General features: G+C 40.3%; 1 protein-coding gene across 1 annotated transcript in view; it reads left to right on the top strand.

Moving 5' to 3' along the window:
* P2RY8 (P2Y receptor family member 8) overlaps nucleotides 1–17,742 on the top strand; it is a 77,577-nt gene extending 59,835 nt beyond the window's left edge. The window contains exon 3 of the mRNA XM_082247188.1: nucleotides 16,422–17,742. Within this exon, the coding sequence (XP_082103314.1) occupies nucleotides 16,469–17,548 (1,080 nt within the window). The 5' untranslated portion in view covers nucleotides 16,422–16,468 and the 3' untranslated portion in view covers nucleotides 17,549–17,742. The remainder of the gene's footprint in view (nucleotides 1–16,421) is intronic.
* The last annotated feature ends 484 nt before the right edge of the window (nucleotides 17,743–18,226 follow it).

The raw sequence follows: 18,226 nt of genomic DNA, 5'->3' as shown, positions 1-18,226 counted from the left end.
TGGGTGGGGAACGATAAAAACCGTTTGGTCATGTGTAACCAGCTTTGTAGCTAATTTTAGTAATGGAAAACATACAAACGTATATAAAACCTCTTAAAATTACATAATATATTTAGAATAATATAACCTCTGCTGTTAACATCATCTTTACTCTCTGCACTACATTACTGTATACACCCAAGGGTTCCTATACACTCCTTGTTCAATCCTTGCATGAAATTAGCACTCATGGTCAGTCATTGTGCTGGATTGCAAAGTCGCACTGGCAGAACTGGATTCTCAACAGGGCCAAATGTCTCCATAGCTAGAACAGGCTTAGGGCTGCAAGGTGTGGCACACAGCTGCACATCATATTGCTGACTATCAGTTGCATTGTCACAATCAGTTGTAAGGCTTGAAAATAATTTGCTATAGCAGTAGTGGGACTGACACTGACCAGCAGGATAGGTACACAGGCAGCCACCCTGATCAATGACACGAGCTCACCTGAGGTGCAGAACCTAAGTACTAACTGGTGTTCACCAGAGCTCCTGATGGTAGAGATGGATTTGGCTGCATGTTAGTACCAGGTCGCGGCCCTCAGGATCCTCCCACCAGGATGTGAGCAAGTCGGGGACCAGTAGTGGATAAGCAGTTAAGGATCAATCAGAAGCGTAGTCAGTAAACAATCCAAAGGTCAGTAACATGTAGTTGCAGGTTGGGATCAGGCAGAAGCATAGTCAAGGAACAAGCCAAGGGTCAATAACAAGTGGTAGCAAAATATGTATGGCAGCAGGGAAGACAGCAGAATAATCTAGCTAACAGGAAGTGCAGAGACATGCCTTAAATCAGGAAGTTCATAGGAGGAGCAAAGAGTTAAAGGTTGAAGTCAAGGCACAAAGCAGTGTTGTCCAATTGATAAGACAGGGTGCTGTCCAGCATCTCAGGTCGCTCAGCGAGCAGTCTTTCCCAAACACAGCAGAGGTCCCAGGTTCAAGCCCAGGCCCTGACAAGCACTTTCCTACATATAATAGACAGTTCCATACTGCATCTTGCCTGAACTGTTGTTCAGATGAGTCCTCATTTTTAATGTCCCTACACATTTTCTGCATCTCGTTAGTTCTAGGTGTACTAGAGTCAACAAAATGTCTCATTCAGGCTCTCCATGCCCACCCCAGAATGTCTTGTGATACTTTGACCTCTTATCTTGTTATTATGATGCTAAGGCTTTCGTGTTGACCTGGATTAGGGGAAGATGGCATAAGACAGTTGACCTGAGGGGTAGGCATTATAAATATGGCCCAATGGGTGGTGCTATAGCCAGCGGTGCTGATCAAGTGAAATTTTTCCAACAGACTGAATGTACTCAAGTTGAATGATAGATTGACTTATGTACAACCAGCCTGCCCATACATGGATCCATGTATGGCCGGCTTTAGTGTACCAGGTCTGGACAATAAACATTTGCTATTATTAGTGCAAAAGCTGTTTTAACATCCCTTTGTAGATGGCATTGTCACCAAAACTAATTGTACAGTGTTATATATACATAATATTTTTAATAAACATGTAAAGATATAGTTAGATGATCTCTTTCTACTACTTAATTTGAATGAAAATGTTTTATTTATAGTAATTGAGAATTTGCTTTTGTTTTTTGCTTTTTTCTTTATTTAATAATTCAGTCTCCCTGGTCAGTAGAACAGGTGCATGTGTATACAATGTCAGCATCATTGTGCCATATCTTATGAAAATCACATGCTTCTCAGAATCACAAGGTTGGAAAAAAGGAACATGAAATTGTTTTGTTCTTTTTTTTTTTTTAACTATTTTTAGTGGATAAACCATGTGCAATTTTTCACAAAAGGGAATGTTACAGAAAGTCACCACACATCTTGTTTGTTTACTTAGTTTTCGATTGCCTATTGAGATCAAGAATTGCAGACCTCGGCTTTTTGATCAGTTTGTGACTACTCAAAATAAGGAAACTTGATCCACTTTGATGACATAAGTTAAAAATCATATAGAATAGAACATATATGTGACTGAATGGAACAGTAAAAGTTACTGTCATTTTGATGTAGACGTCCAGTGATACACTTTACATATATATTGTACATTGACATCAGTCAAAATCCTAATAAATCCAAGAGTATTAATATTTAAAACACATTTCAAAATTTTACACAGAAAACTGTGCACAGAAAAACAATAAAGTTCCAATTCACATGAGTCCACAAGGTCTGCATACTCCTTTAACCACTTTAGCACCGGAAGATTTTACCCCCTTAATGACCAGGCCATTTTATGCGATACGGCACTGTGCTATTTAACTGACAATTGCGCTGTCGTGCGACGCTGTACCCAAGTAAAATTGATGTCTTTTTTCCCCACAAATAGAGCTTTCTTTTGGTGGTATTTGATCACCTGTGCGATTTTTATTTTTTTGCGCTATAAACCAAAAAATAGCGACAATTCTGAAAAAAAAAACAATAATATTACTTTCTGCTATATTTCATTCCCAATAAAGAAAATAAAAAAAATAAAATGTTTTAATTATTTTAGGCCAATATGTATTCTGCTATGTATTTTTGGTAAAAGAAAACACAAATTAATTGGTTTGCACAAAAGTTATCGCGTCTACAAACTAGGGGAAAGTCATTTTTATTTATTTCTTTTTTTTACTAGTAATTGCATTGACCAGCGATTTTAAGCGGGACTGCGACATTGCGGCAGACAGATCAGACACCTAACTGAAATTTTTGACACTTTTTGGGGGGATCAGTGACACTATCCATTAATCAGTGCTAAAAATATGCACTGTTACTGTACTAATTAAACTGTCAGGGAAGGGGTTAATACCAGGGGCGATCAAAGGGTTAAATGTGTGCCTAAGGGGTGCTTTCTAACTGTGTGGGGGGATGTACTTACTGGATGAACACAGAGACCTGTGTTTCTAAATTGGAGGAACCAAGGATCCCTGTGTTCATCACTGACAGAACAGCGGTCTACCGTGTTTACATCGGCAGACCACTGTTCTGTGTCCCTGGGGAGCGATCACGGGTGCCCACCGGACATCGCGGCCGCTGGATCCGCTGATTGGCTCCCCCTCTAGCCCACACTAACTGCTACACAAAGTGACATACATGTACGCTGTTTCACGTTACAGAGCCGACCTGCCACAATAAAACTACGGCGGCTGGTCATCAAGTGGTTAAATTACACACTGTAAAGTGCAGCCCAATCATCAGTACCCATATCATCCTACAGAAGGACTGTTTCAGAGAGCACTATGAGATTTTTTATGTTTTTTTTTATATGGCTTAATATGTAGTGATGAGTATTATGCACAGTAATTATTGCTCTGCAACAGCCTTTTTCAACCAGTGAGTTTTAAGAGTTTTTCAGCTGTAAAAACGCTCTAACGGATAAAAGCTGAAAAAGCCTGAAAAACGCTAAGAGCTCTGAAAAACTCGGCTATTCAGTGTTTATCAGCCTGTTTGGGCCATAAGCTTTTATGGGAGTGAAGTTTTGCTAAAAAATGCTACAGCTAAAATCGCCAAAAAACACAGAAAATCGCTGAAAAACTCACTCTACGGCTACAGCTTTCTACAGCTAACACTACTGGCTTTTTTATAACGCCCAGTGTGCATGAGGCCTTATAGTGACTATATCATTTAAGAAAAGAGAGATGATCAGAGGAAGGCAGATGAAGTAGTTGCTGGTTTTGTTTTCTGTACTATAGCTATACCTAGATGGAAAATAGAGGCTAGGCAGCAATTTTATATCCTCCACTTGTGTTGGGCTAACAAAACAACACTAATTAGACTATCTAGTTATGCTTGGATTTGGATCTCAGCAGAATGTTCAGCTGTTTTGCTTGTTTGCAATGAATTTTAGGATAATTTATGCCCTCATTGTGTTATTATATAATATTTCTCACTGAATAAGTTTATTAGGGAGAAACAGTCACAATACTTATTCATTCACGTCAACCTTCTCAAATCTTCATCATAGGACACCAATTACAGATTGCGTAGGCAGAAAAAAATGATGCTCTTTGAGTTTATAATGCAATTATTTTACTTTCTTAATTCTTGATTTGCCTTTATCATTCCATCATCAAATTAAACTATGAAGTTAGATTACAAATTGGTTACTAAAATAGAAAAAGAGTTTGGTTTGCAAAAATTTGAGAGGAAGGTAACGCTGGCCATACATAGGGCAGTTCTCAGACACAAAGACCCTTACACTAAGCACACCCTAACAGTTAGCTCTCCTCTACCTGAAGTACTACATTACATATAAATGAAGAAAATGGTTAAAAACTTTTTTTTACTTTCACAACAGGACGTAAGAAGCAATCCTTCCAAAGTGAATGAATATCCATACTTAAGCTGGATACACACTATACAACTTTTGTTGTTCAATTTTCTTTAGCTTTACCTTCAACTATGTAGTGCAAGGGCATGTCTGATTGCATACAAATTTATTAGACCTCATATTATATGGTTTTGGTAGATCTAAAGGAAAAATCTAAAGACAGTTGTATAGTGTGTATCCAGCTTTAGACAGTTGTCGCCAGAACATGTGTCCCAATTAAAAGATCTCCCTTCACCTCATTTTCCAGTGCCATTTTTTTACTTCCCATCACTTTCTGTCTCAATGACAGTGGCCATCAGGACAAATAGAGAGGGTGAATCTCTCCAGCGTGGACACAGATAGCAATAACCCCCCCCCCCCCTAAAAAAAAAAAACCTTTACAAAAAGGATACGCTACAATTAAAAAAAATGGCCCAGTAAAAATCCACTGGGACTGCAGCGCTCCACAAAGCTACCCCTGAATGGTTAGGTAAAAGCAAAATAGTAAAACCAAATGGTTAGTATATGATGTCAGAGTAGCAGTATGCTCAAAAAGGAAATGTGATACCACAAATCAATATATAGTTAATACAAAATGGGTTCTGTTGAGTGGGTAGCCAACACTATACAAATAAATGCTACACTGACAGGTGGGTGCTGCAGCCTGCAAATCAGGGGGGGGGGGTGGGATACTCCATTTAGGATGCACAAAAGGGGAGAAAGAAACAACAGGCACCACCATAGTGTAATCCAACAAAAAGCCAACAACTCGGTGCTTCTTCTTAAAAGATCCTTTTATTGATGCACAACAGCAAATACAATGCTATGAGGAAGGCTGAGGCCGAAACGTGTTAGCAAGCAATGGACATTGTATTTGCTGTGGTGCATCAATAAAGGATCTTTTAAGAAGAAGCACTGAGTTGCCGGCTTTTTGTTGAATTTATCTATAGTGGACTGGTTGGCCTGAGCACCGGCACTCTGTCTTCACATCATTTATATAGCAGAAGAGCTTGGGTGAGTCTTGTATATATGCCACCCTAGTGTAGTATTGAAAAGCAAACACTTTATTAAAACATAGTAAGTTGCACTCACAGGAGCAAGTAGGAGACAGGAGTGACAAAATTCACAGCACCGGGGGGTCAGCATCTGACCATAAGGGAAGCCGACAGGTGATAGTGTTGGGTGCTGGGTGTCGCTGTATGGAAGCCAGGGTCTCATCCTTCCGATCGGAAAGCGGATGTGATAACAGGGAAATTCCTCCTCCGTCTGCAGCTGACATCACTCAAGGAGCATGCACAGTCGATTAACACATTTCCAGGTGTTTCTACCCCTTCATTTGGTTAATCAGGTCCGCTCTCACTACTGTGTGTAATTGACAGTTGGCAGTGGGTGGTTCTAAAGTCCGTAGCAGGTTGTCTAATGGCTAAGGATCTGCCTACTACCTGCTGTGATTTACAAGAGGAGTGAGCCTGATGGGTAGGGAAGGACTGGCCTAGGGGACAGGGGGGAAATTGCCTCCTGTGCTGCTCTGATGCCCCGTAAAGAGGCTTCGCCGCTTCTGCCACAGACATGCCTAAAGGATTACTGGTGAAGAGAAGTAAAAAGTCCCAACCGCTGATCTACTGAGTGTGGTATGAAGACAAGGAAAAAGTGCAGCCCCCCCCCCCCCCCCCAGCATGGATGGTGTAAACTGTGTCTAAGCAGAGGCCAGTTCCATGCCCCATTCTAGACTCTCCTCCCCCAGCCAGCCCTGACTGAGCTGTCCCAGCTCCCCCCCAACTGCCCCCTGCCGATTTGATCAGTAGAGAGTACCTGAAGTGGAGCTTCAGCCTGGAATGGGGGTCTGAAGGAGGCCAAGAAGAGGGAGAGTGGGAGGGGGGCAGAGTCGCTGCACCATTGGCCTCTAGTTTGTACTTGCCCCCTGGGTTAAAAGTTGCCAGTCAGCCCCTGCTGATGGAGAACTAGTGTGTGTGAATCCCCATCAGGCTCTGCCCTCCAGGTACAAAATTCTCTGCTGCTGAACTGTCTGACGGGTGCAGCAGCGAGGAAGAAGCACAGTTGCACTGAGGACAGAATATCATGTCAATGCTTTATTTTCATTGTGCCACCACACTCAGAGCATGCCCCAGATTCATGTATCTATCTCCCACACTGCCATTTATTGCATGGTGACACACTAGAATTCTAAAGAGTGTCTTAGACACTCTTTATAAATTACCCTGGCTATGTTTTTATTAACATTGCACTTGAAATTAATAAAGTTTATAAACCCTATCTCTCTTAGGCCTCTTTCGCGTGTGCTTAGAGGTGCAGCAAAAACAAGCATTTTAGCCACGTACCTTTTACCAACATGCTAAGTAAATCAAACAATAGCAGATGGATGGGACAGTATATACCAGCACGTTAGCATTACTTTGCATCAGTTTAAGAACTTTAGGGTATGTTGCAGTGCTGCCAAATATGTGAATCAAGATTACTAAACAGTTTACCACATATAAAAGTGCAAAAAAATAAAAATAAAATGAACAGCATAAAAAAATACAACTAGTGTCAAATGTATCAATAAAGTCCTATTCAAATAGTAGTTGCTTACAAAACAAAAGGCAAGTGTGTCATTAGTAACAGATAAACACTATATTACCAAAAGTATTGGGACACCTGCCTTTATATGCAAATGAACTTTAATGGCATCCCTGTCTTAGTCTGTAGGGTTCAATATTGAGTTGGCCCACCCTTTGCAGCTATAGCAGCTTTAATGCTTCTGAGAAGGCTGTTCATAAGGTTTAGGAGTGTGTCTATGGGAAAGTTTGACCATTCTTCCAGAAGTGCATTTGTGAGATCAAGCACTAATTTTGGAGAGAAGGCCTGACTAACAGTCTGCGCTCTAATTCAACCCAAAGCTGTTCTATCGGGTTGAGGTCTGGGGTGGAGGAACTTGACTGGCCTGCACAGAGTCCTGACCTCAATACACTTCTGGAAGAATGGTCAAACATTCCCATAGACACACTCCAAAACCCTATGGACTGCCTTCTCAGAAGAGTTGAAGCTGTTATAGCTGCAAAGGGTGGGCCAACTCAATAATGAACCCCACGGACTAAGACTGGGATGCCATTAAAATTCATGTGCGTGTAAAGGCAGGTGTTCCAATACGTTTGGTAATATAGTGTAGGTATCACTGTGCTTTTTTTGGTTTGACCCACTTGTGTATCTTGTCACCAATTTGACCATTCACCAGGATGCGACTCCTTCCAATGCTATACACTGCCACGCAAAAAAAAGTATCATGGAAAAAGTTAATTGCGCAAAGCAGCCGACTTATTTAAACCATATAAAACTTTACAATTACACCGCACTCTTATGTATATGTGCCTAAGGACCGGCACCAGGTAAAAACAGAACTTATGGTTAAGATGGTTACCTCCACCCTGTGACCAGAAGCTGGCTTGTGCTCCAGGGATGGGACATTTCATCCCATCTCTGGATCGCAAGCCAGCTTCTGGTCTCAGGGCGGTGGCGGCCATCCTAACTATAAGCATTGTATGTACTTGGTGCCAGTCCTTGTGCACATATACATGTGAGAGCAGTGTAATTGTAAGGTTTTAAATGGTTTAATAAAATCTATGCAAGTCCACCTGAACTTGCAAAAAGTAGTGCTTCAACTGCTTCTATTGCGGACAATAGGGTACGACTTGTCAAGCGATTTGGAACTGTCAAACCTCATGACAAATCACACTGATGTGAAAGGGGGCTTAGAGTAGGGCATTGCTGACAGCACCAGGAGATCTGCACTAAAATCTACCACTGAGAGATAGAGGCAGCTAAAGCTATCAGGAGTTATGGCTTTGCTTGTTATAATTTAGTTTTTTGACTTAGAAAATATTTAAGTCAAATGGTTAATGTGACGGCTATGCAATTAGTACTTTCACAAGTGTCAGTAATGCCAGCCCTCTTATTTCTTTTATATAAAGTATACGTTTTCCTCCACGCTGATTTGATGGCCCTACACAACAATTGGGGGAAAAAAAAACATTTAAGACTTCTCTAATGAGTCATAATGGGCATTTCCAAAGCTCAATAGCTTTATCTGGGAACTTCTGTTCCCATTGTATGATTCTGCATAAAGACAGCAGGCACATTTTGAATTATGCTGAATAAGTAACATAGTAAAATATTACGTCTTTTAGAGGTGTGGGTTGATAATGATGGGCCTGTGGGTTTGTTAGATTATAGCAACATGTTCCCAAGAACAAGCAGCGTTGACTCAATACCGTACTATCAGCACTAAATCATGGCAAATGTTGCAATACACAAATAAAAAACAGGTAATCGTGGTAATGTAAAAGCAATGCAGTTGTACTTGTGACTTTATCAGCAATAAACATCAGCAATACACTAGCAATGGCATTTAAGACAATATGTTACATAGAAACATAGAAACATAGAATGTGTTGGCAGATAAGAACCATTTGGCCCATCTAGTCTGCCCAATATATCTGAATCCTATGAATAGTCCCTGGCCCTATCTTATATGAAGGATAGCCTTATGCCTATCCCATGCATGCTTAAACTCCTTCACTGTATTTGCAGCTACCACTTCTGCAGGAAGGTTATTCCATGCATCCACTACTCTCTCAGTAAAGTAATACTTCCTCATATTACTTTTAAACCTTTGCCCCTCTAATTTAAAACAGTGTCCTCTTGTGGTAGTTTTTCTTCTTTTAAATATGCTCTCCTCCTTTACCGAGTTGATTCCCTTTATGTATTTAAAAGTTTCTATCATATCCCCTCTGTCTCTTCTTTCTTCCAAGCTATACATGTTAAGGTCCTTTAACCTTTCCTGGTAAGTTTTTTTCCTGCAATCCATGTACTAGTTTAGTAGCTCTTCTCTGGACTCTCTTGGCAACAAACAGGCAACCGTACCAATACCCAGAAAACAAGCGGGCAATTTTATCAACGAATGGACAAGAAAAGGCAATCAAGGCATTTCTAAAGCAACAAATTAGCAATTAAATGGCAAGTGTGGCATACCTTGGGAAGCAAATGGGTAATCATGATAAAATGTAGGAATAAACAGGCAATTGTGGTGACCTGCTGGCAACAAATGCACAAACATGATAATACAAGTGCAGCTTTTACATTTCAAACTAAAGAAATAGATATTTCAGAGGTCTCATGATCCAAACTATCCAAACTAAACAATTTTTGCATACACATATTTGTTCGATGGGTGGTAAACACATTTCAGAGGTCTCACTTTAATCTAACAATGGCTAATACGTTATATTGCCTGTTAAAAACCTTTCATAGAACAGTGTGAAATTATGTGCACCAATTATATAAAATGAAAAAGCTTTTTAAAACGAAATAGACATTTGAGTTAAAATGAAAAAAAAAGCTCCATTTAAAAGAAAACCAACAACCTTTAGAAGTTGTGGCGATTTTAGATACTACATATAGGATGCTGCAACAGTTACACTAGATATGCGTTTTTTTTAAGTCTTTTGTGTAAGTGGTGACTACATAGGAAGTAGGACGTTATGTAATGAAAGGTAAGCGCTAGCAGAAGGTTTGATGTGGTTTTTCCGAATGTTCTTTCTTCATTAAATGCAAGTTTTTATAAAACGTATTTTGGGTGTTTAATTCTTGAATGTTAGATCTTTTGTGAACTGTAAGTTCCAGTAAAAACCGTTAACTACAGGCATCAAAAGAAACAAATTAAACGTACTTCAGTTCCTCGGAAAGTTTTGCAGGTGCTGTCTGTAATAAAAACAGGAAGTTCACATCTAAGAATACTTGCACAGTACTTTACTGTACTGTGTTTGTTATATATGCATTTTCTATAATTCATTTTGAGTCAAGACCTAAAGTTTCCTTTTGGTAAATAGGTCAATGTTTGCAGCTGGCATTAATGAAGTGGATGCAACAATTTGTCTGGCATAGCACAAAAATTTAATTGTGTATAGGCAGATCTGTATTTAATGTGTTATTCATTTTTAAATAAATAGAATATAAATAGTCCCCCTTTTCACTGCACTGTCTACCAGTGGTGTATTTAGGTTTTGTGCTGCCCTAGGCCTGACTAAGTTTGTGCACCCATAATAAAAATATGACCCACCCCTTCCTGTAAAGGCCACACCCCTTCCTGTTTATGACTCGCCTTGTCGTCTGTACACCACAGACCGCAACCACAGTCTATCTGTGCCCATCAGCATAGCCTAATCAGTTCCCATATGTTCAGTCTCATCAGTGCCGCCTCATTCCTGCCCATCAGTGCAGCCTTATCAGTGCAGCATATCAGTGTGGCCTCATCAGTGGCCATCAGTACAGCCCCATCAGTGGCCATCAGTGTAGCCTATCAGTGCCCATCAGTGCAGCCTATCATACCGGCAGGTAGAAGTGTGACTGCTTTATGGGGGTGCCAGACTGATTTGCCTCCTGGACCCTGCCCTCTGGCCCAATTCACCCCATAAGAGTGGCACTAAACTAAAAGTGTAGCGCAAGCCGGCAGGGACCCTTTTCGTGTGGGAGCCAGGAGGAGGCTGTTTTTTTTTATTGCAGTGTGCAGCTTTTTTGCTGCCCTCCTGTAAAGTGCCGCCCTAGGCCTGGGCCTTGTCGGCCTAGGCCAAGATACAGCACTGCTGTCTACTATTAGTAATTCTTTGGACTTCTCTGGCGCCACTGAAAACAGAGGCCTAAATATAAGGTAGGGTAAATTAAAACCTCTTTTTTTCCGGGTTCCAGTTGGGGAGATTTAATCACACTTCCAATCCCAAGGGATTAAGTGAAATAACATTTCTGTAAACTTCAGGTGTCACTGGAATAGGTGCCCTAATTAGAAGATTTTTCCTCCATTCCTGTTCTCGTGACCTCTGTACTGTAAAATGTCATTGCTATCACTTTCCGTCCCAGTAAGGCTCCTTTCACACGAACAATCCGATCAGATCCGCCTGTTAATTTTTTTGTATCCATGTATCCCTATGAAGCAGCAGATGTCAGCGGAGACATGTCCACTGACACCTGCTACCATCCGCATCCGATCCTGTTTGTGAAGTCCGGACGGATGGAAACCCTATTTTCCATCCGTCCAGGGGATCGGATGGGATCGGATTAGAGCAAACAGGTGGCCTGCCCTCATCCGATTCCCCCATAGAGAGCAGCGGGGCTCTGACACCTCCCTCTCCACACACAATGCAGAGAGGGAGCTGTCATCCGCCTGCTTAGCGGGGATCAGCGAGATTCTGGAACTGGTTAAAGTGACTGTAAAGTTATTTTTTCTAAATAACAAACATGTCATATGTACCACGTACCTGCTCTGTGCTAAATGGGTTCCTGCACAAGTGCTAGCATTTACAGTGGGGCACAAGGCCCTGGCATTAAATTTACTGGCTATTTGAATTTGCTTATCTTATTAACTCTAGTGGCTAGTGCCTATCACTGTGTTCATATATAAAAATATTGTGATCTGAAACACATGATGATGTACCTCCATCCTGCTGGCCAAATACCTAACAATGTTTTTCTTCCCATGGGACAAGGCACATCACCAACACAAAAATAAATTAAACATAAAAAATAGTTTAATTTAGTGTAAGAGATTAAAATGAGAAACTTGGTTTTAAATATACCAAAATACACTATATTATCAAAAGTATTGGGAGGCCTACCTTTACACACATGAACTATAATATATCCCAGTCTTAGTTTGTAGGGTTTAATATTGAGTTGGACCACCATTTGCAGCTATAACAGCTTCAAACCTTCTGGGAAGGCTGTCCACAAGGTTTAGGAGTGTATCTATAGGAATGTTTGACCATTCTTCCAGATGCCCATTTGTGAGGTCAGGTTCTGATATGGACGAGAAGGCCTGGCTCGCAGTCTCCGCTCTAATTTATCCCAAAGGTGTTCTATCGGGTTGAGGTCAGACCAATCAAGTTCCTCCACCCCAAACTCACTCATCCATGTCTTTATGGAACTTGATTTGGGCACTGGTGCACAGTAGTGATGTCGCGAACGGCGAACGCGAACATCGGCAAATGTTCGCGAACCGGGCGAACCGCCATAGACTTCAATAGGCAGGCGAATTTTAAAACCCACAGGGACTCTTTCTGGCCACAATAGTGATGGAAAAGTTGTTTCAAGGGGACTAACACCTGGACTGTGGCATGCCGGAGGGGGATCCATGGCAAAACTCCCATGGAAAATTACGTAGTTGACGCAGAGTCGGGTTTTATTCCATAAAGGGCATAAATCACCTAACATTCCTAAATTGTTTGGAATAAATTTAAAACATCCAGTGTGTGTATACGATCAGGTATGATGCTGTATCGATCAGGTAGTGTAAGGGTTACATGAAACAAACAAAAGTAAAATTCCCAGTTAAATTTGCTAGCCAGTTTGCTTACCAACCAGATTAACCTGTCTAACAGTTTGCGTCAAAACAGGGGTTTAGTTAGCACACATTTGCAAACGCATGTGAAAGCTGCAGGGCCACTTCATGGCTCCCTGTATACCTGTAGTCCTAACTCTAATGAATTTATAAGAGCCTTCACAGTGGAAGCACATGCAAGCTAATGGATAGATTGTAAGGGTTACGCCCGCTTCACAGAGACAGACCAAACTCCCCGTTTAACGCACCGCAAACAACCGCAAACAGAACAGAACCGACCAAAATGGGACAGGAACTGGGCTTTAAGGGTTAGGGTTAGGGTTAGGTTTAGTGTTAGGGGCTAGGGTTAGGGTTACGGTGAGATACTTAGGGTTAGAGTTAGTAACCCTACCCCTACGCCTCTAACCCTAACCGTCTAACCCTAAGCACTAAAAATAACCCTAACCCTAGCCCTAACCCTAATTCTAATTTTTTTTCTGGTTCTGGACATGCTACAGAGCTGAAACTTCACAGGTACACTTTTTAGACCCCCCAGACAATAAATCACACAAAAAAAAAGTTCTTAAAAATTGTCCTTTTTGATAGAGAGACAATTATTGGAAAAATTAAAAAAATAAATTAAAATAAAACATTTCTTTGGATTTAGCGTCTGGGGGGTCTAAAAAGTGTACCTGTGAAGTTTCAGCTCTGTAGCATGTCCGGAACGAGAAACAAATTACAAATTAGGGTTAGGGCTAGGGTTAGGGCTAGGGTTAGGGTTAGGGCTAGGGTTAGGTTTAGGGTTAGGGTTATTTTTATGGCTAGGCTTAGAGGGTTAGGGTTATGGTTAGAGGGTTAAGGTTAGGTTTAGTGTTAGTTCGATAGGGTTAGGTTTACGGTGAGATACTTAGGGTTAGAGTTAGTAACCCTACCCCTCTAACCCTAACCCTCTAACCCTAAGCACTAAAAAGTACCCTAACCTTAGCCCTGACCCTAACCTTAGCCCTAACCCTAACCCTAGCCCTAACCCTAATTCTATTTTTTTTTCTAGTTCTGGACATGCTACAGAGCTGAAACTTCACAGGTACACTTTTTAGACCCCCCAGACAATAAATCCAAAGAAATTTTTTTTTTTTTAAGTTTTTTTTTTTTTTAAAGTTTTTTTTTTTTTTTCAATAATTGGCTCTCTATCAAAAATGACAATTTTTAAGAACTTTTTTTTGTGTGTGATTTAGTGTCTGGGGGGGGGGGGGGGGGGTCTAAAAAGTGTACCTGTGAAGTTTCAGCTCTGTAGCATGTCCAGAACCAGAAAAAAAGATAATTTTTCAGTAGAGCAGGGATGGTGGGAACCCTCCTTTTTATAACTATATGATCTTTTTTTTCTGGTTCTGGACATGCTACAGAGCTGAAACTTCACAGGTACGCTTTTAGACCCCCCCCCCCCAGACTCTAATCCAAAAAAAGTCATGCCTGCCACCTGCAGTGGGCACAGTACACTCTGTGGACCTGACAGTCACTGGCACCCAGGCAACTGCAATTATAAAAAATATATATATATATTTTTAATTTGCAAGCTGCTGTGCCACCGTATATATATCAGTGGTGGGTGGGCACGCAGCAGCACTGCAGTGGGCACAGTACACTCTGTGGACCTGACAGTCACTGGCAGCCCAGGCAACTGCAATAATAAAAAATATTTTTTTTTTTCAATTTGCAACAAGATGCTGTGCCACCGTATATATATCAGTGGTGGGCAGTGCACTGCAGTGGGTACAGTACACTCTGTGGACCTGACACAGCACTCACTGCAATTATGACAGAGGAAAAAAATATATATTTTTTAAAATGCAAGGTACTGTGCCTGTGCCACCCGAAATGAGTGTGGTGTGCACACAGTACAGTCTGTGGTGGGTCTGTGGCCTCTCACACACAGCGGGCAGGTAACTGCAGTGCACAAAAGATATATATATATATATATATATATATAAAAAATACTCAAATGCCAGCCCTCAAAAGGGCTTTTGAGGACAATAGATATATATATATAAATATATATATATATATATATATATATATATATATATATATCACAGAACAAAAAAAATTACACAAATACCAGCCCTCAAAAGGGCTTTTTGGGGACAATAGATATATATATATATATATATATATATATATATATATATATGTATATATATATATATATATATCCAAAAAAAACCCTCAAATACCAGCCCTAGGAAGGGCTTTTTGGGGTGCTGTCCTTACAGTAGGATTGTACCAAGAACACTGGCTAACAACAAGACCGGGAACACTAACTAACTGTCCCTAGCTATAACAGCAGCAGCAGCACTTTCCCTGCTCTCAGTAACACACTGCTTCAGAAATTATCTAAGATGGATGCTGCCCTTGCTTATTTATAGGAGGTGGGAGGGTGTGGGAGGGAGGTATGCTGATTGGCCTGGAATGTGTCTGCTGACTGTGAGGTTCAGGGTCAAAGTTTGCCTCAATGATGATGTATAGGAGGCGGACCGAACATCGCATATGTTCGCCCGCAGCGGCGAACGCGAACATGCTAAGTTCGCCGGGAACTGTCTGCTGGCGAACAGTTCGGTACATCACTAGTGCACAGTTATGTTGGAACAGGAAGGGACCATCCCACACATTTGAGAACATGAAATTGTCCAAAATGTCTTGTTATGCTGACACCTTAAGAGTTCCCCTCACTGGAACTAAGGAGACAAGTCCAACCCCTGAAAAACAACCCCACACCATAATCCCCCCTCCACCAAATGATTTGGACCAGTGCACAAAGCAAGGTCCATAAAGACATGGATGAGTGAGTTTGGGGTGGAGGAACTTGACAGTCCTGACCTCAACCCGAAAGAACACCTTTGGGATGAATTAGAGTGGAGACTGCGAGCCAGATCTTCTCATCTATATGAGTTCCTGACCTTTTAAATATGCTTCTGGAAGAATGATCGAACATTCCCATAGACACACACCTAAACCTTGTGGACAGCCCTTCCAGAAGAGTTGAAGCTGTTATAGCTGCAAAGGGTGGGCCAACTCAGTGTTGAACCCTACAGACTAAGACTGGGATGCCATTCAAGTTCATGTGTGTGTAAAGGCAGGCGTCCCAATACTTTTGTTAATATAGTGTATGTTCACATAGAGTATAGATTGATATTTTATCAAAATGCTTTTAAAGATATCTTCATACAGTCAGATCGATAGAAAATACACATCCCATATCCCAAAGTGTTTTGTAAACATTATTTCACTCCAGGAGTGGATGTCACCGATAAGATGCCTATAGAGTGTGATAGAAAGGCAAAACTTTATTTCAGTCATCTGTTCATCAATAAACAAATTTACCAGGTTGAACTATATTAACTATGTGTTTGACTGGAGCTCTACTTTAAACATGTAGATATATTCAGTTCTAAAAAGGATGTACTATGCTTTGCACGCATTCAGTGGAGGACTTTTTGGTTCCTTTTGGCTCACCTTACCAAAATTGTTAGGATTTACCATCCTATTTTGCAAAGTGAAAAGTCTGCACTGTTTTAATTAATCAACCCCAATGTTTTGTAACACTTTCTGTATTTCAGTATTTTGGCTTATATTTCAGCTTATATTATATAATGTTTAAAATATGGATTTTGTCATAGTTTATTGGTTTTTAATTTATTTGTTTTTTATTTTTTTGCAGGGGCCTTTCTTCAAATGTCAGTAAAAGGATCCTAACCTGAAGCCACTATGAATCTGTACAGCTTGCCAAATGATTCCTCACCAGACAATAATACTTTAGACATGCTTGAGAATAAACTCATCTGGGTTGCCTTACCTGTTGTGTATTCACTGGTGGTTTTAATTAGTGTTCCGGGCAATATTATTTCACTATGGATTTTAATATTTCACTCTAAACCTATAACATCTTCAATAATCCTCATGATCAACCTGAGCATCACGGATCTTGCCCTTGCCGTGTTTCTTCCATTCCAAATAAACTACTTATATAATGGGAACAATTGGATTTTTGGTAAAGATCTATGTAATGTGGTGACCATCATGTTCTATGTCAATATGTATTGCACAATACTGACAATCATGTTGATCAGCATTGAACGTTACTTGGGTATTGTCCATCCCATGAAGTCAAGTATGTGGAGGAGGAAAAGATACGCTGTTGGGGCGATTATCATCATTTGGAGCACATTGCTTGCTGCATTCTATCCTATGGAATCTACTGATCTAACCTATGAAGTGGTACATCTAAACAAAACAACATGCTTTGATGTTCTCAAGTGGACCATGCTACCAAACAGAATAGCCTGGGCAGCCTTCATTATTGTACTTTTTTTCATTTTATTCTTAATACCCTCCATAGTTACTATTGCTTGTTATGCTTCCATTATTCGCAAGCTTATTCAGACATCCAACAGACATGGAACTGGGCAGGAGAGGAGATCCATCAACCTTGCCATATTTGTGCTCATTATATTTATTACCTGCTTTGCTCCCAACAATGTTATTCTTCTTGTACACACAATTGTGCGCCTGTTTTTTAACAAAAGCTACTACCATGTTTATAAACTCTCACTTACTCTCAGCTGTTTAAGCAGCTGTGTGGACCCTTTCCTTTATTATTTTGCTTGTAAAGACTTTCGGAAGAAAGCATTAGATTTATGGCATCTGAGATTTAGAAGAATGGAACGCTCTGAGACCAGGCGCGGTAGTGTATTCTCTGCACTTACGTTTTCCAGTGGACAGATTGAGATCTTAGAAAATGGAAACAACCACAAACACGAATGTAAAAAGCGTGAAAGTGATATGTAGCCAAAATTTTGTTGGACTTCCACAAGGAAAAATTGGGATTTCAGTCTATCAGCATTTAAAGCAGATCAGTGGGACTTTAAAAAACCAAGCTTTTGGGTTTGTCTGATCAATGAAACGGTAAACATGGAAAGAATCACTGTATGAAACATGTTTAATAAAAAAGACTTGAACAATAAAGTGTACATAACAATTAAGTTGATGCAAAATTTTAAAAACTGGAGAAAGATAAACCAGAAATGCTGCCCAAATCTACCAATATGAACTTTTTTCGGATCTGCAAAAGAAATAGGACAGCTCAAAATGACTGCATAACATTACAACAAAAGCACCTTCGCTTTTCTTTTCCTCCGGTTTGTCTTTTTTCTTCTATAAACCTGCTTAAATGTGTTGAGAAAAATAAAAATGGTGACCAAAAAGATACTTCATTGACTGGAGCAAAATTAAGTGCACTATTCTTTTTGTGTGGACCAAAATGCTTTTTACTCATACATTTACCATTCCATCAAAATTTAAGTGGCAGCACATCTGTTGCTTGCTTTTAATTCAGGTTTCTTTCAGGTTTAATACTCTAAACAGCTGAAAAGGTTGCTTTTTAATAAAAGAAAAAAGAAAACTGCAAAAATCTGGTGTGCTTGTAATTGTTTTGGTTTTGGCCCGGTAAACGGCATTTCAATGTGT

The sequence above is a fragment of the Pelophylax lessonae genome, assembly GCF_965119305.1.
Source record: "Pelophylax lessonae genome assembly, chromosome: 2".
Lineage (NCBI taxonomy): Eukaryota > Metazoa > Chordata > Amphibia > Anura > Ranidae > Pelophylax > Pelophylax lessonae.
This window is presented reverse-complemented; position numbering and strand designations above follow the sequence as displayed.